Here is a 21,500-nt window from a genome sequence, read left to right as displayed (position 1 = left end):
AAATGTATAACTGAAGAAAATATTTATAAAAGAAAATGGATACGACAAAAGAAGCATTTTTTTGCAAATACTGAAATACTGTACCCTTAAATATTATTTAGTAAACAAATCATGATATAGCTAGCTATCAAGTGTCCATTTAGAAAGTGTTTGTGCTTGTGCCTGCCGCCGATTTATGGATCTTAATTTCTTCATCTACGGTTTTCGTAATATTTCCTCCGTTTCATAAAAAATGTTATTTTGACATAGGGTACACAAATTAAGAAAAATTAAAATTATATAAATATACATTTATTTAATGAGTAGTTAATTTTTTTAAGTTTAATAAAAAGAATTTTGGGTTAAGGATAAAATAAGTCATTTGATTTAAAATATCATATTGAAAATGTAATGTAATATTTTTTATGAAAAAAAAATGATAGTCTTTATGAAACAGAGAGAATATATATTAGTAATAAAACTTGACTTTAAATGAAATATACTACGAAATCTAGCTAATAATTCTCGATCTTATAGTTTCATACCATAAAACGTTTGTTAGAATGTCGGAAAGAATATAGATGAACAACAATTTGTGAATTAGCTAGTCAAATCTGTAAATTTAATGATTGTTTTACCTTATTTATTTGTATAGCTAACATTATAAAAAAGACTAAAATATATTTTGGTGTTCAGGAATATATGAGTTAATATGATTCGTTTATGGAGTATATGTTTTCATCTTTTTAATGCTTATGTGGTATCTATTTGAATATTCGATTTTCCTAAAAACAATTTTTGTAATTATTGCAAAAATACAGATTTTTTGTGTGTGATATATATGAAGATTGTCGTTTAATAAAATGTTAAACTATACTCCTACAAGACCTTGAAAATTTACTAATTAATTTACTTTTCCGATGTCTCATACTATATAATAATGGACTACAATTCAACAGGCTAATTTTTCGGCTGCTAAAATATAAGAAATTAAGTAGTACGTATTTGTGAGAGCACAAGAAGAAAAATAAAGATATTACATTAGTTATTGAGTAAACAAAAACACTAGAGAAGGAAAAAAACCTACAACTCAATCAAAACGTAAGAAGTACAACCAAAAGAATAAACAAAACCACTAGAGAAGGAAAATAACTACAACTCAGTCTAAACGTGTATGAATCTATCAAACTAAAAGAATAAAGAAAAGAATAGAAAGCAAGTTGGATCCGATCCAAACAATATTAGAGGCTGAAGCTGCGTTATGTGGAGCTAGCTTGTGATGGTCCCATCTGATACTGTGGAGCATTATTGACCGGTGAATCAGCTAACGGAGATGGTGGAAGAGACGAGGAAGAGCTTGACTGGTCGAGGAACTGGAGCAGCCACGGCACCCAAGGAGGCCGGCAAGACATGGATTTGAAGCTTCTGTCCCAACATGCAGTGACTAGGAACCCCGCATATGAATTGTTGGAGTCCCGGTTTGGTTAGAATGATGGTATCAGATCCGGTATGGTATTTTGTCAGCGGGTTAGACGATTCACACTGCTGAAAATCATTGTAAGTGAGTTCAGCGACGTCGTGGAAATTGTTGTTGTATGAGAAGACCAAAGAGTCTCCGACTTGAAAAGTTCTTGATGATGCCCAAGACTCGTAATCAACATCTATCATCGTCCATCCCTTCGAGTCTCCGACCTTATGAACGGTTCCTCCAATATGGTAACTCCAAAAAGAGTTACAAGAATCAATAAAGAAGTAAAAAACATGTTCTCCTTAATCAAAGCCATGATTGTGTTTTTGGTTCTTAACTTTGGAATGAGAGAAACAAATTTGAGAGAGATTATTAAGAGAAATAATGAGTTCATTTGGTGAGAGATTGAGAAGGGGTCTACATGTTTCTTATATAGAGTCGAGGGGGTCGGTTGAGATCGATAATCCTATCCCTTTTGGAATTTGAAGATTAATTTGATAATTTCTAGTGATTATTTGATTATGTTTTATTTACGTAATATCTTTCTTTCTTTCCATATTCGAGATGGATACCACGACCTTTTTGATATGAATTTCCTATTTTTCCAACAGTTTTGTTTTTAACAAGAAATTTGTTCAAAAATTAAAGATAAAGGATTGATATTATTAACAAAAATATTATAACATCTAAACACTAACCATTATTTATAAACCCAAACTGAAATATAATTTTGTTTAATTGTATAATTTAAACTCTAACCACTATTTCATAAACCTAAACTGAAATACAATTTTGTTTAATTGTAATATCTAAACCTTAAACCCTAACCACTCTTTTATAAACTCAAACGATCATATAATTTTGTTTAATTGTAAAATTTAAAACCTAAACCCTAACTCCCTTTCTATAAACCCAAACCGATATATAATTTTGTTTAATTGTAAAATATAAACTCTAAATCCTAACTACTCTTTTGTAAGCCCAAACCGACATATAATTTTGTTTAATTGTAAAATCTAACCTTAATAATTTTGTTTCAATATAAAATCTAAACTTTCACTACTCTTTTGTAAACCCACACTGATGTGTCTGTATTTTATAAGATTTTAACTATAGTTTTTATACTTGTTTTGAGTCTTTTATAAAGTCCAAGTGTGCTTTTTGGTCTTTTGAGAGTTTGTACAGGTTCTAGGTTACTTTGGAAGGAAACTTAGTGTTTAGGGGATGAAAACATGCATCTGGAGCCAATTTGGTGAAGACTGATCGAACTAGCAAGCAGATGGAGAAAATCCAGGATCGGCTGATCCGCATTCGGGATCGACCAGTCCCGTATCCGAAGCAAGTTTTCCTTTTTCGTTTTAAACCGACTTTTAGGGTTTTATTTTGATATTTAAGTTAGAAGCTCGGCCTCCAGAGACATAAGCTTTATTTTTCTAAGACACTTTGGAGAAGATTTCTAAACCCTATTTTCTATTTTTTGGCAATTCAATTATGTTATCTTCATCATTGATTTGCTGTTTCTGTTTCTCTATTGCTGAGTAGTTTTACTGTTGGGTTTCGGGTTTCAAAAGAGATTTTATGATTCTCTAACTTAGGTTGTTAGATTTGGATTGATTTATTGAGTTCTTCATCTATTGTTGTTCTTATTGCTTAAACTAGATTAGCTACCTAGTTTATGATCATAGGCTTAATTCATCTAGGCATCAAAAGTGTTGTTGAATTGCTTGAAAGAACTTAGGTGAGCAAGGTGATCCTTAGCCAACGACAGTTGAAGTTGAGGCACCTTGTGAACATAATCAAACTTGAACTTACTGCTTGCTAGGATTGTTAGATTCAAAAGACGGTTTAGAGTTTTATCAATTCCTTTCATAGATAACTAATGCTGCGACAGTAGGTTAATTTTAAATTCGAGATTTGAGTTCTAGAACGGTATTTAATGATATCCTAATCCATCATCTAATTTTGTGGTCATGTCCCCTAACTGGTTCCCTGCGCCCAATATTTCCTTTTTGATTTAGAAACAACTTATTTACTTTCCGTTTTTAATTATTACTTGCTTCACAAACTTCCTCTTTTGTCTTAGCTATATTTGATCTTCATAGTTTCATAGTGTAATTGTTTGGTCTCTGTGGATTCGATCCTGAAGTGTTACAACGACACCACTAGATCGTGGTTGAGTGTGCTTTGGGTTATAAATTGACCTTTTGATCAATTTGGCGCCTTTGCCGGGGACCAAAACGATTACCTTTGAGATTCTAGATTTAAATTTAGTCTAAGATTTATTATTTTTATTTACTAATTAGTTCTTGTGTTCGTTTTCTTGTGTTTCAGGTGCATGCAAACAAGAAGCCACAAGCCTACTGATTTGCGTAATCTGCGAAACGAAGAGTTAGCCCTACTTGAACGAGAAAACAGAAAAGCGAAAGCTAAAGCTGATAAGATGGAGGATGGACAGAATCCAGATGGTCATCAGCCTAACCCTCAAGAGGTTATTATTCCGCCACCTCCCCCTGTTCTGCAATGTCAAGCTCCACAAGAGCAGAATGCGGCTGAGCTGAACCCACCAGCAAGGCGAGCCACCTTGAGGGACGAAGATGCTCACAACAGGCTATTTGCGAATCGGTCTGCGATTCAACCTCCTGCTCCTGCGAGACAAGGCTATAAGATTAAGCACAGTCTCATCAATTTGGTTCAGAATTGTGTGTTAATGGATTAGCCTTAGAGAGCCCTCTGGACCATATTGAAGCTTTTGAGAGATTGGCTAGTACAACAAGGTCTAATGGAGTTCCATATGATTACCTCATGCTGACTTTATTCCAATTCTCTTTAGGAGATAAAGCATTGAGATGGCTAAATCTCTTGGACCGAGGATCACTTACCACTTGGGAGCAGTGTAGAGCAGCGTTTTTAAACCACTTCTACACTAAGTCACGATCAGCTATGTTAAGGAGCAAGATCACTACCTTCTCACAAGGTGGTACAGAGTCTTTTTGTGAAGCATGGGAGAAATTCAAGGAGTATATGAGGGACTGTCCTCATCATGGCTTTTCACAAGAGAATCTTATGAACATCTTCTATGGAGGAATTGACCAGAAGTACCAGATGGCACTCGATACTGCCAGCAGAGGAGATTTTTCTACTAACACTGCCACTGAAGCAAACCTCTTGATCGAAAACCTTGCAGCGAGTAACAGCAATCATAGCCATGAGTATGATCGTTCTGTGCGTGTTGTTAGCTCCATGAATACATATGTTATTAAGAGTCTCACTGCCAAGGTAGACCTTCTTTTGAAGAGAGATCAGCAAGCTGTCAACATGTGCGACGGGCAGACGGGTGCGTATCAGCAAGTTGGAGTAAATTCAGGTTTTGAGGGGACAGAGGAGCTAAACTAGGTAGAAGGACAAGGGAACTATCAGAGTCATGGGTTTAATCAGAATTATAGAAATTATCCTCATCTCTCCTACAGAAGCACTAATGTCGAGAATCCTCAAGATCAAGTGTATCCTCCACATAATCAACAAGGTAACTTCTCGCAAGGATTTTGGAACAAAGGTGTTGGATTTAATAGCTCAAATACCCAAGGATACCATGCTCCATCTGCAGCTTCACAAGATAACAAACTCGAATAGATGATGCAAGCACTGTTGGAGGGCCATAAGAAAAGTTCTGCTGAGATTAATGTCAAGATTGATAGCATGTACAATGATTTGAATGGAAAATTTGAGAGGTTGAGTTCACGTGTTGATTCCATTGATAAGAGAGTCTCTGCTATTTCTTCTAGCTCTAAGAATAAAGAGTCATGCAATGCTATCACACTCCATGGTGGGATCGAAGATGGGCAGAGTTGTGCTGTGATCAATTCATGTTTGGCATCCGTAGAGACAGGATCGATCAGTCTCGAGCCTAGATCAGCCGGTCCCATCCATTCTGATAATTCGATTTTGATCCCCAGAGATGTTGGATCAACCGATCCCCCTTATAGATCGATCGATCCCGTCAATGATGCAGAACCAATTTCAAAAAGTCCCAGATCGACCGCTCCACGTCCAGACCAGTCGGTCCCTGTTGCAGGTTTGGGAAAACCCAGCTCAGATGTTCCTGATGCAGATTCCAAGGAATCACTTCTTGTGGAACCAAAGCCCTATATGCCACAAATTCCTTTTCCAAGAAGACATGTGAAGAAACCTCTGGATGAAAAGAAGTATGGTCGGTACAAAGAAGCTATAAGTGAGTTCATCGCTGACATTCCCTTTACAGAGGCAGTAAAGCATATCTCTTTGTTGAAGAAGGTTTACAATGATGTTGTGGTTGAAGAAAAGGATTTGGTGGAGGTTAAGACGTTTTTGGCTAGAGAGAAGAACATTCATGCTCCATCTTTGAAAAGACTACCCAAGTTAGAAGATCCAGGAAAATTTGTTGTTCCATGCTCCATCTTAGGAGTAAAATTTGAGGACTCCCTTTGTGACACTAGATCCAGTGTGAACGTAATGTCTAAGGCTATTTGATAGACTAGTTTTCACCAAGGGTATCAATTCCCTATGCAGTTGTAGTACAAAGGGTTATCAATCCAAATGGTTGTTATGCTAGCAGATAGGATGCAATCAGAATTAAGCAAGTCAAGCCAAGCAATAGGGGGGTTTGGTTCTAACAGTCCTAATATAAACAGAGTAAAAGAATATGAACAAGTAAACCACACGACCTAAGCACTCGATGCAAGCAATCGAGTACATAATTGAGTGGGTTGATCGAGTATGCAAGTGAACTATGAACAGCTCGAGGTATTACTCGATACAGGTTATCGTGTACCTGGTCGGGTAAGTGGTCGAGTAAGTAAGGAAAATGCAAGAAATAAAATACGAAAGTTCCTAAGGATGGGGGTAATCGAATCCTAAGTGTTCTGGACCAATACGGATGCCTTACATGCCTCAAGCAGTTATTTCCTAGACAATGAACCTCTAAAACCTTGTCACCACATTGTCGCACTAGTAACAATCAACCTTGAACATACTACCACCCTGTCGCACTAGCAATATGAACAAGCAGGCATTAAGAACAATTCATTTTTGTCAGTACACTTAGAGTTATCTGATTTTGTCACTCAAAGTTAAGTATACCTCTAGCATTGACCTAATCAAGCGTTTTATCTACTCCTTTCGGCCTGTAGCATTATAAACGTCCTAGATCTAATCTCAACCTGTTGGTCTGTTGACCGCATTAAGAACATCAACCTAGAAGGAAATTTATCTATCATAACAATCAACTAAAGCATCCTAACCGATCAAGAACACCTAATCATCTATCCCATCTCTGGAAACTTTGCTACACTACTCGGACATAGAAACGAATGATAAAGCATTAGAAATAAATGAAAATGACATTATTAAAAAGATAGAGTAGAGTTGAAAAGAGTAGGGATAAAAGATCTACGAAAAACTACAAAATAAAAATACAAAAACAAGAAAAATATGTTGAGTCGCTCAGTTCTCTCACAGAAGCTCTCGCTCTCTGGTTTGAGGGTCTGCGGCTTGCTCATTTGCGAGCTAGGGGAAGAGGGGGTTTATATATGGAAACCCATTTGACCTAGCTTCCCAAACCTGCCCGATGGTCTACTCGATGGGGTACACGAGGCTTGAGTCGGGTAACTCCTCGGGTGGATCTTCGGGTTGCTCTTCTCGCTCTTGGATCCTCTTCGATCGTGTTGGGGTACGGACTTGTTCTTGTAGCTCGATGGCTCCTTCGGGTACATGCTCGAGTTGTCCTTGTTTTTCCCCATTTTTGGCTCTTTAGCACCTGTTTTCATCCAATATATGCAAATGCAGAAATGCAACACCCTAAATGCTCTAAAACTTGATTCCTACAGTAAATGGTCTAAAAATGCTAAGTTAGAGGTATGAACAATGCAAAATATGGACAAAAAATGATGCTAAAAACATGTAAATTAGAGTGTTATCAGACTCGCAAACTTAAATCTTGCTAGTCCTCTAGCAAGGAAGTAAGAAGGTACGGTTTGAAAGTGGGGACTCATAACCTTAAGATGCTAACCGAAGGATGTAAGCTATAGTCCTTAGAGATAGTTTAATGGTGCTAAGATCAATCAACATACTTACAAATATTTTTCTATGCTTATTGCCATGCATCGATCTAGCTCAACCTCCAACTAAAGATAAGGAACATCTCTTTCACATTCAATTATGTGTTTGGCGAATTCTTGCAAATGGAAGGTGAATCAAACTCAATCGGTTTCAAGGGTAAGGCTTTTTGATAAGGTGGTTTCAAGCAAATTCTTTAGGTGGTTTTTCTCTCAAAAAGTAGAATGCTAGACAGTCGTGAAAACTATCTAAGACTGAGAACAATTTGTGCATACAAAGCTTAACTATTGATGATCTACCCTTTTCTCATACATTCATAATATATTTTTAAACCTCCTAGAATTTAACTACCCACACCCTTGATTTTAACTCCTTCTTCTTCTTTTTTTTTTACTCCCTAAGGTTTAGACTTTTAGACTTTAAAATTCTAGCTATTAATCTCTTTTTTTTTCTATTTTTTTTTTCTTTCTTTGCTAAACTCCTAATATACATATATTCTTTTTCTTTCTTTCTAGGAGACTATAGCAAGAACTTTTTTTTTTTTTTACTTAGAGACTTAGAGCTAATTAATTCTAACCTTAGGGACTTTTCTCTCTTTTTTTTTTATATTCCACAATCCAACCCCAAATAAACATTCTAACCACCTATCCTTCTAAACCGAATCTATTAGCTAGTTCAAATCTAACTTAGCTAAATCAAGAGGCAGTTCTTTGTCGTTCTCAATACTCTCAAGGTTTCACAACCTATAGCACAATGAAAAAGGCCTCACTCAACAATTCACAACAAGGTTTGAAAGAAGGGTTTGAATTCAAGGATAGGACAAATGAATCGGGTTAAACGAAAAGATTGGTAAAAAGTGGAGTGCTAACCCGAGTTTTAGAGTTACCATGAGCAAGTATTCAAGTTCCATAAGCAAGACAATTAAAGTTCAAATTAAATCCAATAATATAGAGATGTTCTAATGTTCAAGCAAGTGGAGGAAGCATTCAATCGACACAAAGGATCTAAGCAAAGATTTTTCATTTTTTTCCAAAGATTGATCTAGCAACAATGAACTGTGACTAAGGGCTATAGCTTCAATCCTAAGGTTTGATTTTAAACAAGGTGGTTTTAATCATTGTCCCCTAAGATGCATATGCAACAATCCTATATGAAACAAACTAGACTCAATCCTAGTATGCAAATGCAACTACATGAACACTCTTTTGTTTTTATTTTTTTTTTTGAAATTTTTCAAATTTTTTTGGGTTTTTTAATGCACATAGATGCCGACTCAAATGAATAAGACTAGCATGCAAAAATTTGAAATAAGAAAAATAAGAAAATAAAACACAATGTTAAATACATTCTAGGACCCTCCCCCAAACTTAAATTACACAGTCCCTGTGTAAATAAAAACTGGAAAAGAATCCAAGAATCACACAAAATAAATTAAACTAAATGCAGTGTTATTTACAAAGTTTGGATGAATGTGGTACCTCATGGGTTGGTGAAGAAGGAGGTTGCAGCAGCCTCCATGCTTGCCAACGTATAGCCAGGGTCGTCTCCGGCTTCAGCAGGTGCCGGTGTTTGCTCGTCAGAGAACTCAGTAATGTGCACGGACGACTTACTCGGACCAGCATCCGAGGTGTTGATCGAGGGTGGGATCGCGTAGCTCATCGGGTAGGGCATCGGGTAGGACATCGGGTAAGGCATAAGAACTGAAGAGAGAAAACACTTAAAACATGAAAGTCAAATTTACAGACCTGCCGTTGGGATTTCCTCCCAAGTGAGCTTGTTTATAGTCGCTGAGCTTAACTTTCAATTTATCTTAGATTGGCGCGGGATCGTCGAGACGCAGAGGTGGTTGCTCCTCTGTGCTCTCATTTGCCATGTACCTCTTCACTCTCTGCCCGTTCACAGTAAATTCTTTCACATTGCTATCAAGAAGAGTGACTGCTCCATAGGGCAGAATGTCTTTAATTTCGAATGGTCCTGGCCATCTTGACTTGAGCTTCCCAGGGAATAGCCGAAGTCTTGAGTTGAACAAAAGGACTTTGTCTCCAGCTTTTAAGTCCTTGTGTCGGATTTTCTTATCATGAAAAGCTTTGGTTCTTTCCTTGTAGATTCTCAAATTATCATAGGCCTCTAGCCGTATCTCATCGAGTTCGTGGAGATCCATTACTCTCTTTTCCTGGGCGATCTTGATATCTAAGTTAAGCAGCTTGGTTGCCCACATTGCTTTGTATTCAACCTCGACCGGAAGGTGGCAGTTTTTCCCATAAAGTAGTTGAAAGGGTGTTCGCCCGATCGGTGTTTTGTAGGCGGTCCTATAAGTCCAAAGTGCATCATCTAGCTTGAATGCCCAGTCGTTTTTCGTGATTCCTACAATTCTGGCTAGTATCGCTTTAATCTGTTTGTTGCTCACTTCTACTTGTCCGCTGGTTTGTGGGTGATAAGCTGTTGCGACCTTATGCTTGACTCCGTGCATCTTCAGCAAGCCATCAAAAACTCTGTTAATGAAGTGGGTTCCTCCATCATTGATCACTACTCTTGGGATTCCAAATCTGGGGAAGATAATGCTTTTGAACATTTTTATTACGACCTTGTGATCATTTGTCGGACTGGCGATTGCTTCTACCCATTTCGACATATAGTCGACTGCCACGAGGATGTACATGTTTCCATCCGAGGGTGGGTTGAACAGTCCCATGAAATCTATTCCCCAGACATCAAAGATTTCGACTTCTAAGATTGGCTGCTGAGGCATTTCGTTCCGTTGACCTATGTTGCCCATTTTCTGGCACGACTCGCATTTTACTATGAAGAGCTGTGCGTCCTTGAACATCGTTGGCCACAAAAGACCAGCTTGGAGTATCTTTTGGACTGTTTTGAAGGTTGCAAAATGTCCTCCATAGGCGGACCCATGACAGTGCTTAAATACCCCTTAGACTTCCTCTTCTGCTATACATCTTCTGAACAGGCCATCCGTACCTTTCTTGTAAAGATAAGGTTCGTCCCAGTAGTAGCTATTTACATCTCTGAAGAACTTTTTCCTTCTGTGAGCGTCATAGTCTTTGGGGATTTCTCCACACACCATGTAGTTCACGAAGTCTGAGTACCAAGGGAGTTTAGCTGACTCGATTGCCATCAACTCGATCGACCGGTTGACTCGGGGATCGAGTGGGCTATCGTATGTCCGATCGTGTGGCTCATTTCTTCCAAAAAGGCGATGTGCACCAGTCTCTCCTCGGGCATCGAATCGTAAATTGGGAGTGGGTCTTCGATTCTCATTCTGGACAAATGGTCTGCTACTCCGTTCTCAATCCCCTTTTTATCCAGGATTTCTATGTCGAACTCTTGCAAAAGAAGGATCCACCTGAGGAGCATGGGTTTGGTGTCCTTTTTCGAATAGATGTACCGTAGGGCGAGGTTGGTTTACGTTTGGACATGCTTCATTTGCTCTACTTTTCTTCTTTGGACACATTTGGCATGGTTCTAGAACCCTCTTCAGAGATGTTTTTGCTGGTATTGATCCAGATTTGGATGCTCAAGTGGAATTTGGGGCATTCCAAAAACTTGGAGATCCAACTACAAAACGACAAGCAGTCTGATGCAACATTGCTTTTTTCTTCTAGTTTATGTTTGCGATTTTATTTAATAGGTAGGCTACTGTAGGAATCTTTATTTAAATCTCTGCCGTTTCTTTGACTCTTTTTATAGAGGGATACTCCCAAGTAAACAAAACAGGTATGAAAGCTATAATTGTAAACCACGATCAAATTTATGGAAGCATTGGTTTATACATTTCTCTTAGTATCCACTTTAGGAATAATTTTTTTCGCTATTTTTTTTCGGGAACCACCTAAAATTTCAACTAAAAAATGAAAGAATTTTTCATTATCTTCATTGATGTAATCAGCCTCCAAATATTTGGAGGCTGATTACGTCAACTAGTCCCCGTGTTCCTCGAATGGATCTCTTAGTTGTTGAGAGGGTTGCCCAAAGGCAGTATATAGAGCATACCCAGTAAAACTTACAAGTAACCCAGATATAAAGATGGCGACTAGGGTTGCTGTTTCCATTATTATAGAATTGAAAGACCACACTGGATCTATGCTAAGATCATTTATTTACAACGGAATGGTATACAAAGTCAACAGATCGTAATGAATACAAAATAAGATTTATGGCTACACAAACTGTTGAGGATAGTTCTAGATCTGGTCCAAGAAGCACTACTGTAGGGAAGTTATTGAAACCATTGAATTCTGAATATGGTAAAGTAGCTCCTGGATGGGGAACGACCCCTTTGATGGGTGTTGCAATGGCTCTATTTGCAGTATTCATATCTATTATTTTGGAGATTTATAATTCTTCTGTTCTACTGGATGGAATTTCAGTTAATTAGACTGAGAAGAATCTTGAAGTTCTCGCTTTTAGCTCGATACAAAAAAGTAAAGTATGTAGGTCTAACAATTTTAGCCTATTAGCCTTTGGTAGTTCGACCGCGAAATTATTTTCTGCATTGTATATTTCCGGAATATGAGAGTGTGACTTGTTAGAATTGACCCTACGGATAGTACAGAGAATGGGGTCTGTCATCTTTATCAAGATGGTTTTACTTCGTCGGATATTCATTCGAGTATCTGGAGCACGAAATAGATCAAATAGATCACAAAGTATTCGAATTATGATTCATACTTAATACTCAGACCTTGTAGCCGGACTTCTTTCCGTTCTATCTTATAAACTTTAATAAATCAAAATAGTTTTCTGCTTTTAAACTCTTATTTGGATCAAAGGACAAACGCTTCTTTGTATTTTATGTTTTTAGTCATTATAGCTTTTTTTTGATTGAATAAGTGATGATCCAATGGTTCTCACTCAGTGAACTTTGGACTTTGAAGGTTTCATTGAATTATCGTGGTTCTCGTATGAATCTGAGGTTTCAATTGATTAGTTAAGTAGGGTCTTAACAAGAGAATTCCTATCAATAATAAAGAAAACAAGAAGAAATCCCTATCCCCGTTCCATACAAATACCAAATAAAAAAAGACAATAAAGATAGGTAATCTAGAAGATTCAAGAGGCCTGTAACGATCAACACAACATAAAGACGAATGAGCTTACTTGATTTTTTGGCATTTAACCACAAAGACGAGCTTTCGCATTTTGACTCTTTCATATCTTTAAATAATATTGAATGAGAGACAAGTTTAAAACTTTATATTCCATATCTGTTTCAATAAGTATTTGGGTCTTTTTTTGTTTGAGCTGTACGAGATGAAATTCTCATATACAGTTCTTGGAGGGGGAGTAACCTTGGTTTACCTATCTCAATAAAGTTTATGATTGGTTCGAAGAACGTCTTGAGATTTAGGCGATTGCAGATGATATAACTAGTAAATATGTTCCTCCACATGTCAACATATTTTATTGTCTAGGTGGAATTACCCTTACTTGTTTTTTAGTACAAGTAGCTACGGGATTTGCTATGACTTTTTATTACCGTCCAACCGTTACTGAAGCTTTTGCTTCTGTTCAATATATAATGACTGAAGCTAACTTTGGTTGGTTAATCCGATCAGTTCATAGATGGTCGGCAAGTATGATGGTCCTAATGATGATCCTGCACGTATTTCGTGTATACCTCACCGGTGGTTTTAAAAAACCTCGCGAATTAACTTGGGTTACTGGTGTGGTTCTGGGTGTATTGACCGCATCTTTTCGTGTAACAGGTTATTCTTTACCTTGGGATCAAATTGGTTATTGGGCAGTCAAAATTGTAACAGGTGTACCTGATGCTATTCCGGTAATAGGATCACCTCTTGTAGAATTATTACGCGGAAGTGCTAGTGTTGGACAATCCACTTTGACTCGTTTTTATAGTTTACACACTTTTGTATTACCTCTTCTTACGGCCGTCTTTATGTTAATGCATTTCCTAATGATACGTAAGCAAGGTATTTCTGGTCCCTTATAAATAATATAGAATATAGATTATAGATATTTGTACTTACTTATTACTTGGTGAAGGAACGATAGTATTTTATTGCTATAAATATGGATTATTAAAAAAATAAGACATGTATTTGGATATTTCCCTTCAACTCCACAATATTTTATTATTTTTTTGACATAAAAGGTTGAAAGGAATTCTATGAAGAGATAATGGATTATGGGAGTGTGTGACTTGAACTATTGATTGGGCCGTGCAGAAATATGACTTTATCTGCTACATTGGAATTCCCAACCAAATGTGTCTTTGTTCCAACCACTGTGTAAGCCCCATACAGGGGATAGGCTGGTTCACTTGAAGAGAATCTTTTCTATGATCATACCCGACGCTGTCGTGGATGAGTGGGCTCCGTAAAATCCAGTAGATTAAGGGATGGAACATAATCCTGATTATGTTTTTAGTTATTTTGGACTAAAAAATAATAATTAATAGTATGTAAATGCATTCATTTTCTCTGCATCAACATGATTTATGATACTATCGGAGTGAATACAGGATCTAATGAAGAGTAGAGGGTAGACTCCATTAGTAACAAGTAAATCCTTTGTATTTGAAAAATCTCGATATAATTTTTGAGATTAAGGACGAATTGATAAGGTATGAGACGACCCAGAAAGCACTTAATCATGATCAACTTTTTAAGCTTACGTGGGTGTTGAGCATTTACCTGTAAGAATGGAATTTCTAGAATCTTTAGTTGCAATAACTTTGGAATCGGATAATTCTTTTTTTACATATTAAATACTTGTGGATAACATATATATTTTTTGTATGTATTCATTTAGTTTGATTAATTCTTGCTCGAGCCGGATGATAAAAAATTATCATGTCCGGTTCCCTCGGGGGATGGATCCATAAGAATTCACCTATCCCAATGACAAAAAAACAGATTTGAATGATCCTGTATTACGAGCTAAATTAGCTAAAGGTATGGGTCACAATTATTACAGGGAACCCGCATGGCCCAACGACCTTTTATATATTTTTCCAGTAGTCATTCTTGGTACCATTGCCTGTAACGTAGGCTTAGCGGTTTTAGAACCATCAATGATTGGTGAACCTGCGGATCCTTTTGCAACTCCTTTAGAAATATTACCTGAATGGTATTTCTTTTCTGTATTTCAAATACTTCGTACAGTGCCTAACAAATTATTGGGTGTTCTTTTAATGGTTTCAGTACCAGCGGGATTATTAACCATACCCTTTTTGGAAAATGTTAATAAGTTTCAAAATCCATTTCGTCGTCCAGTAACGACAACCGTCTTTTTGATTGGCACCGTGGCGGCGCTGTGGTTAGGTATTGGAGCAACATTACCGATTGATAAATCTCTAACTTTAGGTCTTTTTTAATTAAATTTATTCAATTGTAAAATAAAAGACGTGGGTATCTAGGGAGTAGTCATTTCCAAATGAATTGTCCCTAGATACATATCTAATTCATTTCATTAATTAATTAAAAATGGTTCGACTGGAAAATAGAAATTACGTTGAAGGTTTAAAATCCATTTCAATTTCAAATTGATTTTTTAGTCAATTTTTTTTTGAAATGCTTTTTCTATTTTTTTTCTAGAATGTCTAATATCTTCTTTACATCTTCTACGTGAAAATGTTCAATTTTGATAAGGTCTTCTTGACTGTTATTCAAAAGGTCCAATAATGTATGTATATTGGATTTTTTGAGACAATTATAGATTCTGGGAGGCAATTCTAATTGGTCAATAAAAATATATTGAAAGGCTAGTTCTTTTGTTTTTTTTCTTAGGTTAACTAATCTATTATGAAAAGGAAAAAAGGGTAAAGTAACTTGATGTTGATTGTTCTCTAAATAGAACTTTTCTTCTTCTACATGTAGAAAAGGAATAAATAAATTAATCAAATTCCGGGAGGCTTCATGAAGTGCTTCTTTAGGAGTTAAACTTCCATTTGTCCATATTTCTAGAAAAAGAATCTCTTGTTTTTCATTCCCATTCCCATAAGAATGAATACTATGATTCGTGTTTTGAACATGCATGAATACAGCATCGATAGGATAACTTCTGTCTTCAAAGTTATTTGACATTTTTAGACTATATCCGCGATTCCTCTCGATTTTTAATTCAATACACAAATCTATTGGTTCCGTTAAGGTAGCTATATGTTGTGTATTATCAATGATTTCCATAGAGGGTGGTAAAATTATGTCTCGAGCAGTTATATATCCAGGACCTTGGACACAAATCAGCGCGTTGCGCGTTCCATATAGATTACTTCTTAATACAATCTCGTTCAAATTCATTAAAATTTCATGTACTGATTCTTGAATACCTACTATGTTAGAATAGTCATGTGGTATGTTCTCAGATTTTGCACGTGTAATACATGTTCCTTCTATTTCGCCAAGTAAAGCTCTTCGCATCGCAATGCCTATTGTGTCGCCTTGACCTTTCATAAGTGGAGACAGAATAAAGCGTCCATAATAAAGACGTTTACTGTCTCTTCTTGATTCAACACACTTCCACTGTAGTGTCCGAGTAGATACTTTGACTTTCTCTCGAACCATAGTAATTTTATTTGATCAGATCATTGAATCGTTTATTTCTCTTGAAACCCTTTCATCCTTTAGTTAGTTCTATACACGTCTTTTTTTAGGGGGTCTACAACCATTATGTGGCATAGGGGTTACATCTCGTACGAAACTTAAAAGTATACGGCTTCTACGAATAGCTCGTAATGCTGCATCTCTTCCGAGTCCAGGGCCTTTTATCCTTACTTCAGCTCGTTGCATCCCTTGATCCACTACTGCTCGAATAGCATTTCCTGCTGCGGTTTGGGCAACAAAAGGAGTTCCTCTTCTTGTACCCCGGAATCCACAAGTACCTGCGGAGGACCAAGAAATCACCCGACCCCGTACATCTGTAACGGTCACAATAGTATTGTTGAAACTTGCTTGAACATGAATAACTCCCTTTGGTATTCTACGTACATTTTTACGTGAACCACTACGTGTATTTTTACGTGAACCAATTCTTAATATAGGTTTTGCCATATTTTTTCATTTCACAAGAAATATATGGATATATCCATTTCATGTCAAAACAGACCTTTTTTTTTTCAGCTCTTTGGACGTGCCGTTTCCTTTACGTGAGTTCGTTTAGTAAGATTATCCTTGTCTTTGTTTATGCCTCGGGTTGGAACAAATTACTATAATTCGTCCCCTCCTGCGGATTAGTCGACACTTTTCACAAATTTTACGAACGGAAGCCCTTATTTTCATAGTTGTTATTCCTTAATTCTGTGAATATATTTATTGGTGGACGAAAAAAGGTTTCTTGATATTTTTGAATCTTGAATTGTATCTTCGTGAAAGGAATGGTTGAAATTAAAAAAAAACCACTTACTCATTTGAATCCTTGTTATGGAGTCTAGAAAATGGCTGTCCCCTGATTAATTTATTTATATCTAAGAACTTACTCAAAATTTTACTTTTTTATCCTATAGGTATACCTAAAATATGTCGAATCCTTTCAGAAGCATGAAAAAAAATCTTTAGTATCTAAACAAAATCGAAACATGCCGTTCTGAAGTTATTCAGAAAGAAAACTTTCATTAATTCATTTTTTCTTTAATTTCATTCGAAGTAAAACATCCGAAACTTTTTTGAACAGGTTTCTTTATTACGCAACCCCCCCCCCCCTTTTTTCACAAATCGTAAATTCCAGATATCTAATTTTTATATTAGAAGGATTACCATATATAACACAAAATTTCTCCGCCGATTCTTTTTAGTCGAGCTTCTCGGTCTGTCATTATACCTTGAGAAGTCGAAAGGATTACAATCCCTATTCCGCCTAAAATTCGTGGAATTCGTTGAGAGTTAGAATAGATTCGTAGACCCGGTCGACTTATTCTCATTAAATTTAAAATCGTTTTATAGGATTCTTTCTTATTTTGTCTGTGTCTTAGGGTTAAAATAAAAAAATATTGGTTGCTTTCGCGATGTTTCCTCACGTTTTCGATAAAACCCTCTCGTAAAAGGATTTTAACAATGCTTTCGGTGATGTTAGTCGATCCTATCCGAACCGTACCTTTTCTATTCATGTCAGCATTTTGTATAGAGGTTATTATATCAGCAATAGTGTCTTTACCCATGATAAGTTAAAATTCCTTCTTGTTCTATAATTTTGATATAATCAACATGTTCTTTTTCTTTTATTTATATATAGATATAGACGAATTATATATTAATATATGAATTAAATTCTTAATATTTTATTATTAAGGGTATATACGTGATACACAATCTATTAATCAATTTTATTTCAATACCAGTTTTTTTAATCCTATACTAAACTATTGATATTTAGATCTTATAATACCTCAGGAGCTAATGAAACTATTTTAGTAAAGTTTAATTGTCTCAATTCCCGTGGGATCGCCCCAAAAACTCGAGTTCCTTTTGGATTTCCTTCTTGATCAATGACAACTGCGGCATTGTCATCATATCGTATTATCGTCCCATTGTTACGTTTGAGTTCTTTACAAGTACGTACAATTACAGCTCTAATCACTTCTGATCTTTCTAGAGGAGTATTTGGTATTGCTTCTTTGATTACAGCAACAATAACGTCACCAATATGAGCATATCGGCGATTACTAGCTCCTATTATTCGAATACACATCAATTCTCGAGCCCCGCTGTTGTCTGCTACATTCAAATAGGTTTGTGGTTGAATCATATCATATTGTTTGTCAAAAAAAAAAAGAAAACTTATAATCTTTTTATCCTTAAATGTTATTTAGCTTTTTCAAACTACGCAGAAGCCGAGTGGTGCGAGTTGCTTTGGTTGTGGGAGCAAGGATCACATGGTTGCTGTTGTCCCAAGAGGAGTGCTCCGACGGCAAGGCCTCGGGTATGTTATCATTGTAGGGAGACAGGGCACATCAGGCCTTTTTGTCCCAAGTTGCAGCCGGCAGCAGTGGTAGCGTTGCAGTAGGTGCAGCCTGGAGGTCAGCAGGTGGCACGGATTGAGCAGACGCCACGTGTTTACACAATGGTAGAGACTGGTGGAACCAGTGCTGGGGCGATCACATGTATAATTTCTGGTACTTAAACTTTGTGAATTTTAGTAGGTTCAGATTGTATATGTTTCCTGTGATAAAGTGTTAGGTTCTCAACACATGAGGTTTGTGTAGGGACCTTGTTGGTGGGCGGGTTTAAGTCCCATGTTATGTTCGATTCTGGAGCTTCTCATAGCTTCATTACCCCGGAGTGTGCAGAGTGTGCGGGGATCAGTGGGGATCCTGGAGAGCGTGCAGGAGTTGTCAGGATTGTGGGAGGTGAGTTCCTGAGAGTGATTGGACGAGCTAGAGGAATTGATATTCAGATCGTAGGGGAGTCGTGGCCAGCGGATTTGCTTATCAGTCCAGTGGAGTTATATGATGTTATTCTCGGGATGGATTGGTTGCATCGGCATAGGGTGCATTTGGATTGCCATCGGGGTAGAATGGAGTTTGAGCGTTCAGGAGGGAAGTTGGTTTTTCAGGGTATTAGACCGACTTCGGGGAGTCTCGTGATCTCAGCCATTCAGGCTGGGAAGATGATCGAGAAGGGCTGTGAGGCTTATTTGTTTACTATATCTATGCCAGAGTCAGTGGGGAAGTCTACGGTTAGCGGTATTCCAGTAGTGGAGGAGTTTGAGGATGTGTTTCAGTCTTTGTAGGGACTACCACCATCTCGGTCAGATCCTTTTACTATTGAACTGGAACCGGGGACGATGCCGTTATCCAAGGCTCCTTACAGGATGGCTCCAGCAGAGATGGCAGAGCTGAAGAAGCAGCTAGAGAATTTGTTGAGTAAGGGATTCATCCGTCCTAGTGTATCACCGTGGGGAGCGCCGGTGTTATTTGTTAAGAAGAAGGATGGGAGTTTCAGGTTGTGCATTGATTATCGGGGTTTGAACCGGGTCATTGTGAAGAACAAGTACCCTCTTCCAAGGATCGATGAGTTGTTGGATCAGTTGAGGGGTTCTACTTGGTTCTCTAAGGTAGATCTGGCGTCGGGTTATCATCAGATACCAATAGATGAGGCAGATGTGAGGAAGACTGCTTTCAGGACTAGGTATGGGCATTATGAGTTTGTGGTGATGCCTTTCGGGTTGACCAATGCGCCAGCAGCGTTTATGAGATTGATGAACAGCGTGTTTCAGGAGTTTCTGGATGTGTCTGTCATCATTTTCATCGACGATATCCTGGTTTATTCTAAGAGTCCTGAGGAGCATGCAGTGCATTTGAGGGCAGTTATGGAGAAGCTGCGGGAGCAGAAGTTGTTTGCTAAGTTGAGCAAGTGCAGTTTTTGGCAGCGTGAGATGGGCTTTCTGGGTCATATTATGTCTGTAGACGGGGTTTCTGTGGATCCAGAGAAGATTCAGGCTATCAGAGATTGGCCTAGACCGCAGAATGCCACAGAGATCAGGAGTTTTCTTGGATTGGCAGGATACTACAGGATATTTGTGCAGGGATTTGCAAGCAGAGCACGTCCTATGACTACGTTGACAGGGAAGGATGTTCCGTCAGAAGAGTGTGAGGAAGGCTTTGCAAGCCTGAAGGAGATGTTGACTACTGCGCCAGTGTTGGCTTTGCCTGAGCAGGGAGAACCCTATGTGGTTTATACAGATGCATCTAGAGTTGGTTTTGGGTGTGTTCTGATGCAGCATGGGAAGGTGATTGCCTATGCTTCGCGGCAGTTGCGGGTGCATGAAGGTAACTATCCTACTCATGATTTGGAGATGGGTGCTATAGTTTTTGCCCTGAAGATTTGGAGATCTTATCTTTATGGTGCAAAGGTACAGGTGTTTACAGTTCATAAGAGCCTGAAGTATATATTCACTCAGCCTGAGCTGAATTTGAGACAGAGGCGGTGGATGGAGCTTGTGGCGGATTATGATTTGGAGATAGCCTATCATCCTGGTAAGGCTAATACGGTTGCAGATGCTCTGAGTCGGAAGAGGGTAGCTTTGGCTCAGGAGCAGGAGATGGAGTCTCTGGTTGGAGAGATCTGTGCTTTGAGCTTGTGTGCTGTTTCACAGGAACCATTAGGTTTGGAAGCAGTTGACAGAGCGGATCTTCTGAGTAGGGTGCGGTTGGCTCAGGAGAAGGATTTGGGGCTGGTGAATGCCTCTAAGGATGTGGATTCAGAGTATCAGGTCTCAGATAATGGTACTATCTTGGTGCACGGTTGGGTTTGTGTGCCCAAAGATGAGGAGTTGAGGCAGGAGATTCTGAGAGAGGCTCATGCGAGCAAGTTATCTATTCATCCAAGAGCGACTAAGATGTACCGTGATCTCAAGAGGTACTATCATTGGGTCGGGATGAAGAAGGATGTAGCTAGTTGGGTTTCAAGGTGTGATGTGTGTCAGCTAGTGAAGGCTGAACATCAGGTTCCTGGCGGGTTACTAAAGAGTTTACCCATTCCTGAGTGGAAGTGGGATATGATCACCATGGATTTTATGGTAGGATTGCCAGTGTCACGGACCTTTGATGCTATTTGGGTCATTGTGGACCGGTTGACTAAGTCAGCACATTTTCTGGCCATTAAGAAGAATGATGGAGCAGCGGTCTTGGCTAAGAAGTATGTGAGAGAGATAGTCAGATTGCATGGGGTGCCAGCGAGCATTGTGTCTGACAGAGAATCTATGTTCACTTCGGTGTTCCGGAAGGTATTTCAGGCAGAGATGGGCACTAAGGTGCATATGAGTACAGCTTATCATCCCCAGACAGATGGACAGTCTGAGAGGACGATCCAGACACTGGAAGATTTGCTGAGGATGTGTGTGTTGGGTTGGGATGGCCATTGGGCAGATCACCTAAACCTAGTAGAGTTTGCTTACAACAACAGTTATCAGGCGAGTATTAAGATGGCTCCTTATGAGGCTTTGTATGGGAGACCATGTCGTACACCATTATGCTGGACTCAGGTGGGGGAGA

At 38.1% G+C, this 21,500-nt stretch overlaps 1 protein-coding gene, 1 non-coding gene and 1 pseudogene across 2 annotated transcripts; 1 reads left to right on the top strand and 2 right to left on the bottom strand.

The window, feature by feature from the left end:
- Nucleotides 1–1,001: 1,001 nt before the first annotated feature.
- Nucleotides 1,002–1,763, bottom strand: LOC104789126 (mavicyanin pseudogene; annotated as a pseudogene).
- Nucleotides 1,764–4,387: 2,624 nt separating this feature from the next.
- Nucleotides 4,388–4,494, bottom strand: LOC147943548 (small nucleolar RNA R71). Its single transcript, XR_015558754.1, has one exon. It is a non-coding gene; the product is annotated as a small nucleolar RNA R71 (small nucleolar RNA).
- Nucleotides 4,495–5,077: 583 nt separating this feature from the next.
- On the top strand, nt 5,078–5,953 carry LOC147943547 (uncharacterized). Its single transcript, XM_087512270.1, has one exon. It carries the CDS (start codon nt 5,078–5,080, stop codon nt 5,951–5,953), a length of 876 nt encoding a protein of 291 aa, XP_087368396.1.
- Nucleotides 5,954–21,500: the final 15,547 nt, after the last annotated feature.

The sequence above is a fragment of the Camelina sativa genome, chromosome 5 (assembly GCF_030686135.1).
Source record: "Camelina sativa cultivar CO46 ecotype springtype chromosome 5, ASM3068613v1".
In the NCBI taxonomy this organism is placed as follows: Eukaryota; Viridiplantae; Streptophyta; class Magnoliopsida; order Brassicales; family Brassicaceae; genus Camelina; species Camelina sativa.
This window is presented reverse-complemented; position numbering and strand designations above follow the sequence as displayed.